The sequence below is a fragment of the Pristis pectinata genome, chromosome 8, assembly GCF_009764475.1.
Source record: "Pristis pectinata isolate sPriPec2 chromosome 8, sPriPec2.1.pri, whole genome shotgun sequence".
In the NCBI taxonomy this organism is placed as follows: Eukaryota; Metazoa; Chordata; class Chondrichthyes; order Rhinopristiformes; family Pristidae; genus Pristis; species Pristis pectinata.
Window position 1 is genome coordinate 8940256 of NC_067412.1, and position 16850 is coordinate 8957105.

Below are 16850 nucleotides of genomic sequence, written 5' to 3' on the forward strand. Positions count from 1 at the left end.
GGAAAGCACAGTGCATCAATATTATCAGCAGCCAGATACCAACGCAAATGTGTGCAAGGCACATGAAAATATTTCCCCATTTCCCACTTCCAGCAGATGGACAATGACAATTTGACCCATCACACCAGAGCAAAACCAAATCCACTGCCCTGCTCCCATCTTGAAGATTCCATTAATGTTTCTGCCTCAACTATGCTCTACAGCAAAGAATTTCATATCCGAATATCCCATTCTTCATTTTCTTCATGGTAGATTTAAACTGATGACCCTTAATTACTTTAGAACTACTTAAAATCTCTATTAAAGCTTTCTCCGCTAAGTCTCTTCTCCTGTTTGAATGTCAACACTGCTGATAAATCTATGTTAAACATTCTCTCTAGTCAATGTCCTTTCTACATGGGGACTCTGAAACTGTACATAATTCTCCATTTCCGGCTTAAATAATGCATTGTTCTCATTTTAAGCTTTACACTTGAACTGTGTTCCTCTTTTACAACCATGCCTGGGTAAAATAATGCCAATCAGTAAACCCGGCAGGGCACTTCCCATTGTAAGTCACCCTTGCAATCCCCACAGGATTTTTCAACATTACGTTATTTCCTGTGCAATGATCCTTTTTGAGAATTGCAGGAGAACTTGGTTAGTTGTTGCAGGGGCACCCATCGTTAGATACTCACAGCAGAGCTTGGTGATGGTCTGTGTTGGCCTGGAAGGGTTGTGGGTAATGAAGTACTTACCTAAATCCTCAAACCACCACCTTCTAACTCCCACATTAAAACTACATACTCCGTCCACAGTGTCTAGCCTGTCACCTCAAGGCTAGACCACTGCCCATCCCTGTCCTGCACTCCCTACCCACCTTTGCTGCCATTCTGCTCATCCCCCTACCCAAATTTGGACACTGACTTCCCGACACTGCGAGAATCTGCTGGTCCGATTTCTGACCCAATCCCAAATGTTCATCCAATCTCCCCAACTTCCACCCATGACGAGTGTCTCCAACCCCTTCCCTCCCTTTCCAAAGTACAGAGCACCTGCTGCCCGCTGCCTTCATGTCCCCAAGACCACCAATGTCTCTTGGCACTTGACACCACCCACCCCACCCCCAACAGAAGAAGACAACGTTAGAATGGTGGCGATCACTGATGCCAGTAAGTTGCCACTTCCAGGGCCCCAGCCTGCGACCAACATTTGAGCTCTGTCTACAGCTTCCTCCTCTACTTCTTTTAATATTCCAGGGTGCATTCTGGATATCTCTTAAGTTAAGTCCCATTCATTTTCTGCACTGTAACATAGCATCATTTAAGAAGCACTTGGATAGGTACATGGAGGGGTGGGGCTTAGAGGGATATGGGCCAAATGCAGGAAGCTGGGACTTGCTGGGTGGGCACTGTGGTCGGCATGGACTGGTTGGGCCAAAGGGCCTGTATCCATGACGTATTGCTCTATGACTCTATGACTCTATGTGCTATTTGTTTAGACCTGATAGAAGTTTATAAAACTGTGAGAGGCATAGATAGACAGCCAGTATCTTTTTCCCAGGGTTGAAATGTCTAATACCAGAGGGCATGCATTAAAGGTGAGGAGTGGGGGAGTTCAAAAGAGATGTGCGGGGCAAGTATTTTTACACAGAGAGTGGTGAGTGCCTCGAATACGCTGCCAGGGGTGGTGATGGAGGCAGATACGATAGTGGCGTTTAAGAGGTTCTAAGACAGGCACATGAATATGCAGAGAATGGGAGGATGTGGACCATGTGCAGGCAGAAGGGATTAGTTTAATTAGGCATCATTAGCTTAATTAGTTTGGCACAACATCGTGGGCCGAAGGGCCTGTTCCTATGCGGTACTGTTCTATGTTCTACCTAATATTGATTGATAGCAGTTTAAAAATTGAGCATGTGACCTCTCTCACTCTCTCTCATGTTGTAAGTGTTTAATGTGGAACTTGCTGGTGAATTTATCTGTCTCTGTGAAGAAAACTATGGCCAGAAGAATGCTATTTTGACACTGTAAGCTGTTATTTAATAAAAGACCCTTACCGTTAATTTGAATGACTGCCTATTCTCCTGTCTATGGGAGAGAGAGAGAGAGAGAGACATCCACTACCACCTGTAGATGCATGTAAAGTTTAATAAGACCCTCCTGATGTGTAATTTTTAGTTTCCTTTGCATAATTGTTACTTTATCCTCTTATGAAGACATTTCTTGTATTGCAATAGCGACTACTTCGAAGAATTTCATTGGCGGAAAGTCTCATGTCAAGAGGACAAGGAAGTCACCATACAAACCCATCTTTTATTTATTTTTTGTTCATTAGCTTCAATTAATGTATCATAGTCATGCAACTATAATGATATATCCAATACCCATACTACTGCCTCACTGATATTATAATAGAATAGATTACTTGTCTTTCTCTTGTAGAATTTGCCTTATTTTTTATATCACTGAGGCTTAAAGTCAGATGGGTTTTAGAGAGGGTGGGAACACTTTCTACCGGATTATTTACTCTCACTGAAATTCTATTGTGTGTGTGTCATTCAAAACACGGATAATCAAGTCCATGGTTCAATTGGTTGCACCAGACTTCCATTGTGCCATGTCATTCATTTCAGTAATCCATCGTGATTCAGTACTATAATTCCAAGCAAACTCATCACCAAACTCCGAGACCTGGGACTCAACACCTCCCTCTGTAACTGGATCCTTGACTTTCTGACCAACAGACCGCAATCAGTGAGGACAGGCAGCAACACCTCCAGCATGATTATTCTCAACACCGGTGCCCCACGAGGCTGCGTCCTCAGCCCTCTACTCTACTCCCTATATACTCATGACTGATTCTGCTCTAACTCCATCTACAAGTTTGCAGATGATACCACCATAGTGAGCCGTATCTCAAATAACGATGATTCGGAGTACAGGAAGGAGATAGAGAGCTTAGTGACATGGTGTCATGACAACAAAATGTCATCAGAACAAAAGAGCTGGTCACTGACTTCAGGAAAGGGGGTGTTGTACATGCACCTGTCTACATCAATGGTACTAAGGTTGGGAGGGTTGAGAGCTTCAAGTTCCTAGGAGTGAACATTACCAATAGCCTGTCCTGGTACAACCACATAAATGCCACGGCCAAGAAAGCTCATCAGCACCTCTAATTCCTCAGGAGGCTAAATAAATTTGACATATCCCCTTTGACACTCACCAATTTTTATCAATGCGTCACAGAAAGCATCTTATCCGGATGTATCACGGCTTGGTATGGCAATTGCTCTGCCTGGGACCGCAAGAAACTGCAGAGAGTTGTGGACACAGCCCAGCACATCACAGAAACCAGCCTCCCCTCCATGGACTCTGCCTATACCTCTTGCTGCCTTGGTGAAGCAGCCAGCATAATCAAAGACCCCACCCATCCGGGTCATTCTCTCTTCTCTCCTCTCCCATCAGGAAAACGATACAGGAGCCTAAGGGCACGCACCACCAGGCTCAAGGACAACTTCTATCCCACAGTGATAAGACTATTGAACGTTGAGATGGACTCCCTTATATGTTGAGATGGACTCTTGACCTCACAATCTACCTTGCTATGATCCTGCATCTTATTGTCTACCTGCACTGTACTTTCTCTGTAACTGTGACTGTATATTCTGTTATTGTTTTTACCCTGTACTACCTCAATGCACTGTGTAATGAATTGACCTGTACGATCGGTATGCAAGACAAGTTTTTCACTGCACCTCGGTACAAGTGACAATAATATACCAATACCAATACCAATACCATCACTATTGATGCCTTCCACGATCCTTAGGGAATTTTCAGTACACTGTTGCAATAAGATAAAGCCACTGTTCTGATCTGAGGTAAAGGTCAACCATGCTGAAAGATGGAGCAGACTCAAGGGGTCAAAATCTGCAAAATTCTCCAAGGGCTTGACAGGGTACATGCTTCCTCCAGCTGTGGTTTCCAGAACTAGGGGTCACAGTCTAAAAAAGAAAGGGGCCAGCCATTCAGGTCAGAGATGAGAAGAAATGTCTTCAGCCAGAGGGTGGGGAACCTTGGAACTCATTGTCCCAGAGAGCTGTGGACGGTCAGTTGCTGAGTACATTCAAGACAGAGGTTGGTGGATTTTTGGAAATGGAATTGGTTTATTATTGTCACATGTACTGAGATACGGTGAAAAGTTTTCTTTGGGTGCCATCCAGACAAATCACTCCATTCGTAAGTATACTGAGGTAGTGCAAAAAGAAAACAGAATGCAGAATATAGTGTTACAGAATCAGAATCAGAATCAGAATCAGAATCAGGTTTATTATCACTGACATATTTCGTGAAATTTGTTGTTTTGCAGCAGCAGTACAGTACAAGACATAAAAATTACCGTAAGTTACAAAAATAAATAAATAGTACAAAAGACGAAACAGTTCCAGTGGAAGTCCAGTGCAGGTAGACAAATAAAGTGCAAGGGCAATGACGAGGTAGATTGGGAGATCAAGGGATCATCTTTTAGTATATGAGAGGTCTGCTCAAGAGTCCAATAACGGCGGAATAGAAGCTGTCCTTGAGCCTGGTGGTACGTGCTCTCAAACTTTTGTATCTTCTGCCCGACATGAGTGGGGAGAAGAAAGAATGTCCGGGGTAGGAGGGGTCCTTGATTATGTTGGCTACTTTTCCAAGGCAGCGGGAAATGCAGATGGAGTCAATGGAGGGGAGGCTGCTTTGCGTGATGTGCTGGGCAGCGTTTACAGGGGCCCACAAAGAATACAACGGATAAGGGCTTACTGTCGGGAAGTGGCACTGGGGTAAAAAATTAGCCATCACTAGTAAAAGTAAGAGGGACCAAGTGACATACTCCTGGTTCTATTTCTTATACTCTTATATTTGTAAGCTCCCAGGTACTGTGAGGTATAGGTACATTCAGTTCCATCTGAGTACAGGAAGCTGAACCTCGGCTTAGTGTTCCTTTCAGGAAGTGTCTGGTGGGTGGTTTATGTAGCCTTAAAACCACACGGTGCCTTGAAACTCCCTCAGTGGAAGGAATGAGTCTGGTGGTTGGTTTCTAAGTGCTGATGCGCGGTTCGCAGGGTCCATGTGGCCACGAGTCCTCGGTAACAGGCCCAGAAAAAGCCTGACAGTTCCTGGAGATACAGATGGGGCGCAATGGCTCACTCTGGGGTCCGCTCATGGAGAAGCAGATTTGCATGTTGCCAGTGTGACTGAATGGAGACCCAGCATCAACACTCCCCTGGCATCCCACCCACACCCCTACCCCATACACTGCCCTCCCAGCCTTTCTTGCCCATCGGTTTCGAATGAATGTTATCGTCTCACACACTCTCCCCATCCTTCGCCCTCACCCTGCAGCTAAACAAAGGAGAGGAAATATCTCCTTAAAATAGGTTGCCATCACTAAACAAGGCCTCATCAGTCCCAGACATGCAATCATGCATTTTCACTTCCCATTAAAGCTGACAGTCTGATCTTGCCAATCATTCAGACAGAAGAAGTAAGTTATGAAAGAAGCAGTTTAAAGCTACATCATAGAGTTTTCTTTTTACTCTTTGTCACAAAACATAAATAGAACATAGAAGAGTACAGCACGGGAACAGGCCCTTCAGCCCACCATGTCTGTACCGACCATGATCCCAATCTAAACTAATCCCATTGGTCTGCACGAGGTCTATATTCCTCTATTCTCTGTCTGTTCATGTGTCTGTTGAAATGCCTCTTAAATGCTACCATCATATCCCCGTTCACCACTTCCTCTGTTAGTAGGTTCCAGGCACCCACCACTCGCTGTGTAAAAATCTTGCCTTGCAAATCTCTTTTAAACTTTCCCTCTCTCACCTTAAATCTATGCCCTCTAGAATTAGCCATTTCCACCCTGGGAAATAAGACCCTAACTATCTACACTTCTACCAGGTCTCCCCTCAGTCTCTGATGCTCCAGAGAAAACAACCCAAGTTTGTCCAACTTCTCCAATCCAGGCAACATACCAGTGAATCTCTTGTGCACCAACTCAAAGCCTCCACTACAGTGTGGTGACCAGAACTGCACACAATACTACAAATGTGGCCTCACCAAAATTTTATACTGCTGCAACATTACTTGACAACTTTTATATTCAATGTTCAACAGTTGAAGGCAAGCATGTATTACGCCTTCCTTACCACCCTGTTCACTTGTGTTGCCACTTTCAGGGAGCTATAGACTTGCACCCCAAGATCCTTCTGTACGTCAATGTTTCTAAGGGTCCTGTCATTTACTGTATACTCCCCTCTCGTATTTGACCTCTCAAAATGCGTCACCTCACACTTGTCTGGATGAAACTCTATCTGCCATTTCTCCACCCAAATTTCCAACCAGTCGATACCCTGCTGTTTACTTTGACAATCTTCTTCGCTATCCACAACACAACAAATCCGCTCCAATAGAACATAGGACATAGAACAGTACCACACAGAACAGGCCCTTCGGCCCACAACGTTGTGCCGACATAGATCATCCCTCTTACCTACAGAATGCCCATATCCCTCCATTTTCCTCTCATTCATATGCCCATCCAAGCCCCTTTTAAATGCCCCCCAATCAATTTGCCTCCACCACCCTATCAGGCAATGCATTCCAGGCATCCACCACTCTCTCAGGTCTGTTCTGAACCGACCCCCTCTCACCTTAAATGCATGCTCTCTGGTATTGGATCGCTCAATAATGGGAAAAAGATATTGTTTGTTCACCCTATCTATGCCCCTCATAATTTTATACACTTCCAACAGATCACCCCTCAGCCTCCACCGCTCCAGAGAAAAGAGCCCAAGTTTGTCCTGATAGCACATGCCCTCTAATCCAGGCAGCATCCTAGTAAACCTCCTCTGCACCTTCTCTAAAGCCTCAACGTCCTTCCAATAGTGAGGTGACCAGAAATGCACGCAATACTCTAAATGCGGCCTAACCAGAGTTCTATAGAGATGCTCTGTAGAGATTCCATAATGTTCCCTGTTATGGCTCGGACTTAAATTTTGTTTGCTAATGCTCCATAGGTAACATTTTCTTACACTAAAACCATTGTATAAATGCACAATGCTTTCTAGGTTTTATTAAAACATAATAATTTCTTTGATAGAAAGATTACTCTATGCCTGGTATCCCTTTCTCTAAATGAGGAAGGATCATTGTAATTGAAATATCAGTAAATTCCCTCAGCAAAATCAGAAGGCTTTCTCTTTCCCCTATTTTACCTCATAGTTTCCTTTAAATTGCTCATCGCCCAACCATCAGCCAGTTCCACACTTTGTCCTTCAACTGATGACACAGGTTGGCTGGTGGTACCAGGTGGTGGCACTGTGGCACAGCAGATAAATCTGTTGCCTCATAGCTCCAGGGAACCAGATTCGATCCTGAGCTCAAGTGCTTTCTGTATGGAGTTGGCAAGTTCTCTCCATGACTGTATGAGCTTCCTCTGGGCACTCTAGTTTCCTCCACATCCCAGTTGGCCACTCTAAATTGCCCCTTAATAGAGGTAGTTGAGTAAAAGAATCAAAGGTGAATTGATGGGCATGTATGAGGGAAAGTAAATTGCAGGAGTACAGGGGTATAAGGAGAAGGGGATTAGGATGGATGGGATTGCTCTCCTGGGATCCAACATGGACCTGATAGGCCCAATGGCCTCCTTCTGTGTCATTATTGGTATAGGATATTCCAAGGCATAATGTCCTGTTGCTGTGTAAAGATATCCGTTGGAATTATTGACTGCAAGCTAGTGGAAACGATGCAGTATTGAGAAGCTGAGATCTGAATCCTGATCCACATCCCAAGATGAAGTGATGGGACCCTAGGACAGGTAGACAAGGGATTTCTGCACAGTTCCAACTTAGGACCCACTGATTGTCACATATCTTTGGCGTCTTGATGTTGAGAAGTGTCGCCAAGGTGAATTAGAGTCTAGGTGTTTGATAACGGCATGTTTTGATATCAAACTTTTCAGTTTTTCTAACCATCCATCTGCATTTTACATCTTCAGTAGCTAAAGCAATCAATTCTTTTCTTGGGCACATATTTTGCGGCAATCCCTAGGGACCAAGGATAACTTGCTCCTGGTTCCTCAGGTCCTTAGGTGACCGATGAAGCCATGTTGAATTTACAGAATCGACTATCGATGGGTAGGCGATGTTTGACAGGGCAGATGGTGGGTAATTTAGGAGGTGGTGTGATCCTCCCACCACCAAACTGAGCTTCTGTGCACTCCCAAAGTTTTCCATGCCATCCTGAGTGATGGCTCCTCCATTTTGGGAGGTCATGGGTCAAGAGGTCACCGTCTGAGCATATCCTTGAATCCTCCTCTTTTTCCGCCTGGTAATCTCATGCTGCGATAGTGCTTGGAACAGAGGGTCTGGGGTCAGAAGTGGGAACTATATGTCCTACCCATAGGAGCAAACTATGGATAATTAGGGCCAGGGATGTTGACCTGGAGAGCACGTTGATCTTGGTTCACTTGTCCTTGGAAAGGATTTGGAAGATTTTGTGGAAACTGCATTCTTATTATCTTTCCAGCGGTTTGAGGTGCCTGTCCATGACTCAGAGGTATACAGGAGCACAGGGATCACTGCTGCCTGGTAGACCATGAACTTAGTGCCTGGTTTGCAGTCCTGATCTTCAAACACTCTAAGATGGCCAAAGGCTGTGCTGGTGCACTGAAGGCGAGGGTGAATTTCCTCGTCCATGTCTGCCTTAAGTGAGGTGCAGCTCCTGAGACATGGGAAAGAGTCCATGTTTTCCTGGAGCTCATTGTGGATCTTTAAACCGTTGGAGTGTTGTAAAGAGGTGGCAGGCTGTTAGAGGACCTAACGTTGAGGTAACAGGTAAAAGGAGCACAGTTGAACAAGCAAGTCGCTGATAACATGATGTGCAGGGATCCCTCAGTGTTGTTAAGGCTAGAGGCTTCCTTAAAAACGTACAAAGACCCATCCATTGAAAGATCAGATCAGAGGTGAACTTGTCGAGGACAGAAAGGCAGGCAGCTTCAGGTGGAGGGAAAACCTCGAAGGACGCCTTAACCATGACAATCAAAATCAAACAAACTGCTGACATCGGAAATCTAAAACAAAAACAGAAAATGCTGGCAATACTCAGCATGTCAGGGAGCACCTGTGGAAAAAGAGAGTTAATTTTTCGGGTGGAAGATGCTTTGTTCTGGATCTTTGACCTGAAACATTGACTGTTTCTCTTCTCACAGATGCAGCCTGACCTCTGGGTATTTCCAGCATCTTCTGTTTCTGAGTCCTGAACCATGACTCTGCCCTCCACACAAGCACTCTTGACTTTGTCCCACAGCAATGCATCTAGTTCATCCTTGCCGCCAGGACTGACCAACAAACTAGTCGAAAGGGCCATATGTAAGGCAGAAGGTTTTGGGAGCAGGGCATATCCCTGCTGAAGGTGCAAGGGAGGAACTTCAGTTACAAATTGAAACCTTATCTCCTACAACTAGGAAGAGGCGGTGTAATCACTACCATCTTCAACATAGAAGGCAATTCACTTGCAGTGACTACAGAGGGAATGTCATCACCATGGATCCCCTCAACCTCCTTTTCCCTGTTGCTCTCCAAGTTGTAGTATGCATTACATTCATCTAGAGGCACGAGAGATATGACTTTTGTCTCACCTCCAACTCCAAGAGACATGCAGAGGGCAGCATTAGCCACAGTACATGACCTTTATTGACCTCTCAAAGGCCTTTGACTCTGCCAATCGAGACAGACTGTTGTCCATCCTTCTTAAATTTGGTTGCCACGTTACCTCCGCCAAATGATGAGATGCAAGCGGTGATCCTAACTAATTGGTCCACAGCAGAGTCAATCTCAGTGCAGTCTGGTGTCAAACAAACTGTGTTATTTCCTCAACATTTTTCTCTCTACACCTCACTTCCAGTTCCTGCTGGACAAATGGGAATGTTCAACCTATGAACAAGGTCATTCCAAGTTCAGTCACTGAGATGCAACACCACAAGGCTTCCTTTAGAACATTTTTGGAACTGATTTCAAAGACATCATTGATTTGTTCACTTAACTGTTCAAGAGTCAGGAAGTTACTTTGCACTTTTATAAAACTCTGGTTAGGCTGCCTTTGGAATATTGCATTCAAATCTGGTTGGCACATTATAGGAAGGACGTAGAGGCTTTGGAGAGGGTGCAGAAGCGGTTTACCAGGATGCTGCCTGGATTAGAGGACATGTGCTATAAGAAGGGATTGGACAAACTGGAGTTGTTTTCTCTGGAATGGCTGAGGCTGAGGAGAGACCTGATAGAACATAGAATTATGAGAAGCATAGATAGATAGAGTAGATAGCTGGTATCTTTTTCCAGGGTTGAAGTGTCTAATACTAGAGGGCATGCATTTAAGGTGAGAGGAGGTAAGTTCAAAGGAGATGTGTGGGACAAGTTTTTCCCACAGAGAGTGGTGGGTGCCTGGAATGTGCTGCCAGGGGTGGCGGTGGAGGCAGATACGATAGTGGCATTTAAGAGGCTTTTAGACAGACACATGAATATGCAGGAATGGAGGGATATGAACCATGTGCAGGCAGAAGGGATTAGTGTAATTAGGTGTCATTAGGTTAGTTAGTTTGGCACAACATTCTTGGGCCGAAGGGCCTGTTCCTATGCTGTCCTGTTCTATGTTCTATGTTAATTCTGCTTTGAATGGACCTTACACTCAACACATGCAATACAAAGATTACCTGGACCAAAATTACCCCTGAAACAGATTATCTTGGTCATTTAATGCATTGCTATTTATTGGACTTTATTGTATACAAATTGACTGCCATGTTTCCTTCATTCCAGTGACTACACTCCACAAGTAATTTTCTTTCAGAAGCTCAACAAAGAAAGAAAAAATTGACAACTTTCTCCTGGTCAGGACAGATCCTGAACCTTTGGGTATGTCTGGATCATCCAGCGTCAATTGCTACCGGATAATTACTGCTGATTGTGGAATGTTGATCACCAGAAGTGATGTAATGATGACCACATGGATGATACAGGAGAATGAATGGTGCCCAGTAAACTATCCCCCAGCAATTGCATGTTTTCTTTTGCTGTTGGATATTTCTCTCCATATAGCATTTAACTATGTGAATTTTCAATGTCTGAAATGTAGTTGCCACCTGAAAGTAAATATTTATGAGGAAGCAACTCTGACACCTACCAAAAACTCTCACGGTTAATATGGCAAAAGAAAAGAACCCTGTTCCGATCTTAACGCAGTATGGGCACAGGGAAAGGTAAAGGTGAAGCTAATATGGAGGCTGTGATGCAGTTGGGTCCTGGAGATCATGATCTGTGGCCTGAAGATCAGCTCCAACTGTTTTTTCTTTGCTTTAAAACAGTATAAGATTAATATTTCTGACCGGTTGCATCACCGTCTGGTATGGTGGCTCCAATGCACAGGATCGAAAGAGGCTGCAGAGGGTTGTAGACTCAGCGAGCTCTATCACAGGCACAACCCTCCCCGCCATCAAGGTGGTCCCTCAAGAAGGCGGCATCCATCACTAAGGACTCTCACCACCCGGGACATGCCCTCTTCTCGTTACTACCATCAGGGAGGAGGTACAGGAGCCTGAAGACCCACATTCAACAATTCAGAAACAGCTTCTTCCCCTCTGCCATCAGATTTCTGAATGGTCCATGAATCCGTGAACACTACCTCGTTATTCCTTCTGTTTTGCACGACCCAGCTGCATCACAGCCTCCATATTACCCTCACCTGTACCTCTCCTTGTACCCAGATTGTGTTAAGATTGGAACAGGGTTCTTTTCTCTTGCCATATTAACTGTGAGAGTTTTTAGGAGGTGTCAGAGTTGCTTGCTCATAAGTATTTTATTTTCAGGTGACAACTATATTCCTTGATTTATTTTTGTAATTTATAGTAAATTTCTGTTTTTGCACTGGATTGCTGTCATAAAACAACAGATTTCACTTCATCCAAGTCAATGATAATAGATCTGATTCTGAATCTAATTTCAGATTTTTAAAAAATGGAAGAGTATGGGTTCAATGGGGGAGGGTTGGTAGACTGACTGTGAAAGAGCTAACAGAAATAAAAGTCAGTGATTGGGTATATTACAAATAATCCCTATTAAATATTTTCATGAGATTACCAATGAGTTCAATGCTTCACATATCTATTACTTTGGAAGTTTCAATGCAAACCTTCTGTTAAAGTTTGTGATTACTTTGTTAGATTAGATGTGTTTTCTTAGTGGTAATCTCAGAATTTATAGCAATGATAGGTTCAATTAACAACTCCCAACAATGACTTATTTTATTTTATGCAGGTTAAGTTTTAACTTGCTAAAGCTAGTATATACAAGCCTAATAAGCTTCAAAATCAAATTAACTGCTTTTATTTAATGTTTACAAATGGCTTTTACTTTATTACAACATACAGTTTCAATATCCCTTCCTGCAGTAAAATTTCGAGATATAAAGTTGCCATAAACTTAATAACTGCGATAAGTAACTTGATGGATGTCCAGCCAAAAAGTTCTTGCAATAACAGTTTAATTTAAGCTGTCCATAGATCCGAACAATTTGATCAGGATATCAGATATTTGCTGTTTTCCTTTAAAACCCTGTGTAACGTGTATACATTCAGGAAGTCTTCAGCACAGTTGTGGTGTAGAATCTCATATACGTGAGGCTTAATTCATGTGTCCACAGATCAACTTGCGACAAGCAAAAATTAAACTGGAGTGCGTTACGGCTCTGAAATACACCAGTGGAAATCCTGCAATGGAGATGATGCAGGAATCCAGAGGCCTTGAAGTTAAGAGCCAGGCTTCATGAGGTGGTTGGGGAGGGTGCTTGGGGGGAGCACTGGGGGGTGGTGGCTGGTGGGATGTTTGGAAGCATTCCTTTATAAAAAGCAGAGGTCGTTCCCCCCAAGTATCTTTGGGATGGGTTCAGGGGAGGGGTAACTGAAACCTTCAAGACCGAGATCGAGATTTTGGTAGGCAAAAGATTTACTGATGTACAACACTTCTGACAAGTGGAGTTCATAAACAGAGTGAGCGTGGTTTTGTTAAATGGTGAACCAGACTGGTAAGGTTGAATGGCCTCTTTCTGTTCCTTTGGAAAGCATGTCAGACAAAAAGTTAAAAGGAGGGTAAATGGACGAATATAGCACCAATTTTGATTGCCGAACTGTGCGCGAGATGGGTGCTGTTTAAGACTCACCTTCAGCGTGTCTGCCTTGTTGAAACTCAGCTCATCCGTGGCCGACGCCACAAAATTGTACAAGGCGACTGCTTCCATGGTGGCGGGTGACGGGAAGATCACTTACGTCCTCCTGCCCTGCCCTGGGAGGTGAAGAGGTTAATCCAGGTAACAGCAACAAGCTGCAGATCCCCCCTTGGTGCAAATTTCTGTCTTTCACTCGTGCTTGTCTTCCGAGGCAGAGCCTTTTAAGTTTTAATGAGGTTGTGTTCTTGTATGGAGGAGGAGAGACACCGTGCTGCCTGTAGCTTCTCACAGTGTCTGAATATCACTCGAGTGTGAATAGCATTTCCGTCAGCTGCATCTCAAAGAGAAGGGGGATTTTTTTCTCTCTCTCTCTCTTTTCCACGTTCAAATGCAGTGTCCAGACAGGAAGCTTGAGGCTCATTATTGCATACTTAACAGTGGACTTCTGATTTTTTTTGTTTCTCTTCTCATTACAGGCTACACTGGTGTGCAGTTCTTTATCAATGCTCAAGGTTTGATCTGCTTGTACCTCGCCAATTTCCACCTCACCTCTCAAAGGTGAGACCATTTGTATACAATCCACGTACATGGGTGCTTTTTAATATTTACTTGGACACCATCCTTCCTGTGTGAAGCTGATAGTGAGCTGCTGGGTTATTCACACAGTCAATTTCACAATTCAACCTGGTTTTATACATCTATTATAAAAAACACACACATTTATATGTTATCTATGTGCATGTGCAGGTATCATCTTCATGTATCTATGCAAATACATGCACATGTGTTTATATCTGTGCATGTATGTTTATATGCATACATGTTTGTCTGATTTTGTACATGAATGTGTGTGTTTGCATATGCACGCAATGTATAAAGTGTGAATATATTTACATTCAGGTTTTAATCAATTTGTCTAAGTTGAACATGGTCTTAAATGATCCCTTAATTTTTAATTTTTTTAATTTTTGTTTGGTTACTTATTTTTTTCTATTCTTTCTGAATGTCCTTGTTCATCAGACACATTTAGACCCAGCAGAAAAGGCCTTCTGAGCATGAGCTGTCAAAGAACCATCAAGATGGTCAGTGGGCGGGCTTTACTTTCTTCTGTCTGGGGACTAGCTACCGCTCGTGGCTCTCTCCACCTTGCAGCGTCGCTGGGTGAGTGTGTGTGGCTGCAGAAGGTAAGAGTAACCCCAGGTATCTCACGAGAGATGAAGGAGAGGCACAGGCTGGGTCCACAGTGAACCAAACAAGATCACCATTTCCTACCTGCAGAATACAACATGCTTCATTAATGCTGAACCTTGGATGGGACTGTGTTATCAATCCTGTGTTACATTATTAGTGGTGACGTTCCCCTTGGACTTGCAGACTTAAAGATATTACATGGAGTCATAAAGTCTTACAGCAGGGAAACAGGCCCTTCGGCCCAACTGGTCCCTGCTCACCGTGTTGCCCAGTGAGCTAGTCCCATCTGCCCACATTTAGCCCATAGCCCTCTAAACCTCTCCTATCCATGTACTTATCTAGATGGCTTTTAAATCTTGCTAATGTGCCCACCTCAACCACTATTTCTGGCAGCTCATTCCAAATACGCACCACCCTTTGCGTGAAGAAGCTGCCGCTGATGTCCTTTTTAGATCTCTCGCTTCTGATCTTAAACCTATGCCCTCTTGTTTTTAGCACCCCCTCTCTAGGAAAAAGGCTATGTGCTTTCACCTTGTTTATGGCCCTCATAACCTTATATACCTCTGTCAGGTCACCCTTCAATCTCCTACGTTACATGGCATTGACTACTCCAGTCAGAACCAATGGACACCATGGAGCACTGCTTCTGTTCTCATGGATTGTTATGAAAGCTACAGAATATCATTTTAAAAATTCTTTATCAGTATCATCCTTGCATATCGTCCCTCAGCTTTCTCCTGAGCACTGGTTCAAAACTATAAGGAACATGACAGGGTAGATGCTGGGATGTCTCCACCGGTGGAAGAGTCACAAACAAGGGGACATAACTACAAGATAAGAGGCCGGCCATTTAAAACTGAGGTGCGTCGAAATTTCTTTTCTCAGAGGGTGGTGAATCTTTGGAACTCTCTGCCCATGAGGGTTGCGGAGGCCAGATCATTGGATATACTTAAGGTGGAGAGAGATAAATATTTGAAAGAGTTATGGTGAACTGGCACAGATAAGGAGTTGAGACTAGCATAGATCACCACAAACGGCGGGGCAGGCTTGAAGGAGCTGTCGGCCTACTCCTGCTCCCATTTTCTTGTGTTCTTGTGATCGTGATCTCTTTAGGTTCTCTTCACAGTTAAATTACATAAGCCAAGCATTCACTGCTGCTGCCCGATCAGCAGATCAGCAGGTTTTGTCTTTGGACTGCAGTCAAAAGAAGGAGGAAGAAATATTTTCGAAAAGTTGTTCAATTTGCATTGAGTTTACGCGCTGAAAATATCGGGGCAGTAATCCTGCAAACTTCTGTTGTTTCCTGATTTGGCCCTTTGAATAACATCCTGTTTGCTGTCAAAAAGTTGTTTTTATGTTCTTCCCAAGATGTAATGAAATGCAAATACGTTGAGCTGGCAAAAAGTGATTAATTGCCAGAATGCTAATTATTTGCTGTAGAGAGATTCATTATCGGAACAACTCGTTAAGAGTATTATCTTGTTCTCGCTGTCGCTCCGTAATCCACTCAGAATCAGATTTATTATCACTGATTTATCTGATGTGAAATTTATTGTTTTGCAGCAACATTACAGTGCAAAGATATAAAGTTATTATAAATTTCAAAAATAAATAAATAGTGCAGCAAAAAGGAATAACGAGGTACTGTTCATGGGTTCATGGACCGTTCAGAAATCTGATGGCGGAGGGGAAGAATTTGTTCCTGAATCGTTGAATGTGAGTCTTCAGGGTCCTGTACCCCCTCCCTGATGGTAGTAACAAGAAGAGGGCATAGTGGTAAGTGAATGCTTTTATCAGCCCAAGTCAACCCATTGCAAACTGTGGAGAAACAGACATCAATGAAAGATCTGCCACAAGTTACAGTAAAGATGATGCTGTTGGTTTTCTGGGTGAATATAACTGCAGTCGGCATTGGTTTGCAGGAAGTCATTCTGCATTCAAGGCAGGTTACTTTTGGTACTGTGGTTTACTTTTCGGTGCACACAATTTAAGCATTCTGCATTCTGACATCAGCTTGAGGGGTCAATCAGGCTCCTGATTAAGGGAAGTCTCACTGAAAAGTGCCTGAGAAATTGATTTGCAGACGTAACCATATTTAACAGCTGTGTATGCAAATATTTGCTCTCTTACAAAACATTTATTATGAAAACAGCTTCAGATTTGTTTTCGTGTTTGCAGGATTTGAAAAGCAGTGTGCAATGTTGCATTTACAATGGGGCACTTACAGTTTCATGTGCTTCAATGCACAGCACCCATATTTACAACAGACAAAATATCTGATGTGAACCCATGGATCATAAAGGCAATTTTCCAAATCAAACTGACACTTGTGTACTGTGTGACCATGTAATACAATCCAAGTATGCAAATGACCATGCCAGCATCCAAGTATTGGCAGCTTAATTGGTCACTGTAAATTAC

At 43.5% G+C, this 16850-nt stretch overlaps 1 protein-coding gene across 1 annotated transcript in view; it reads right to left on the bottom strand.

Moving 5' to 3' along the window:
* Nucleotides 1-13592, bottom strand: part of LOC127573484 (GRB2-related adapter protein-like) — a 62761-nt gene extending 49169 nt beyond the window's left edge. The window contains exon 1 of the mRNA XM_052021757.1: nt 13233-13592. Coding sequence (XP_051877717.1) covers nt 13233-13310 — 78 coding nt within the window. The 5' untranslated portion in view covers nt 13311-13592. The remainder of the gene's footprint in view (nt 1-13232) is intronic.
* Between the last annotated feature and the right edge of the window lie 3258 nt (nt 13593-16850).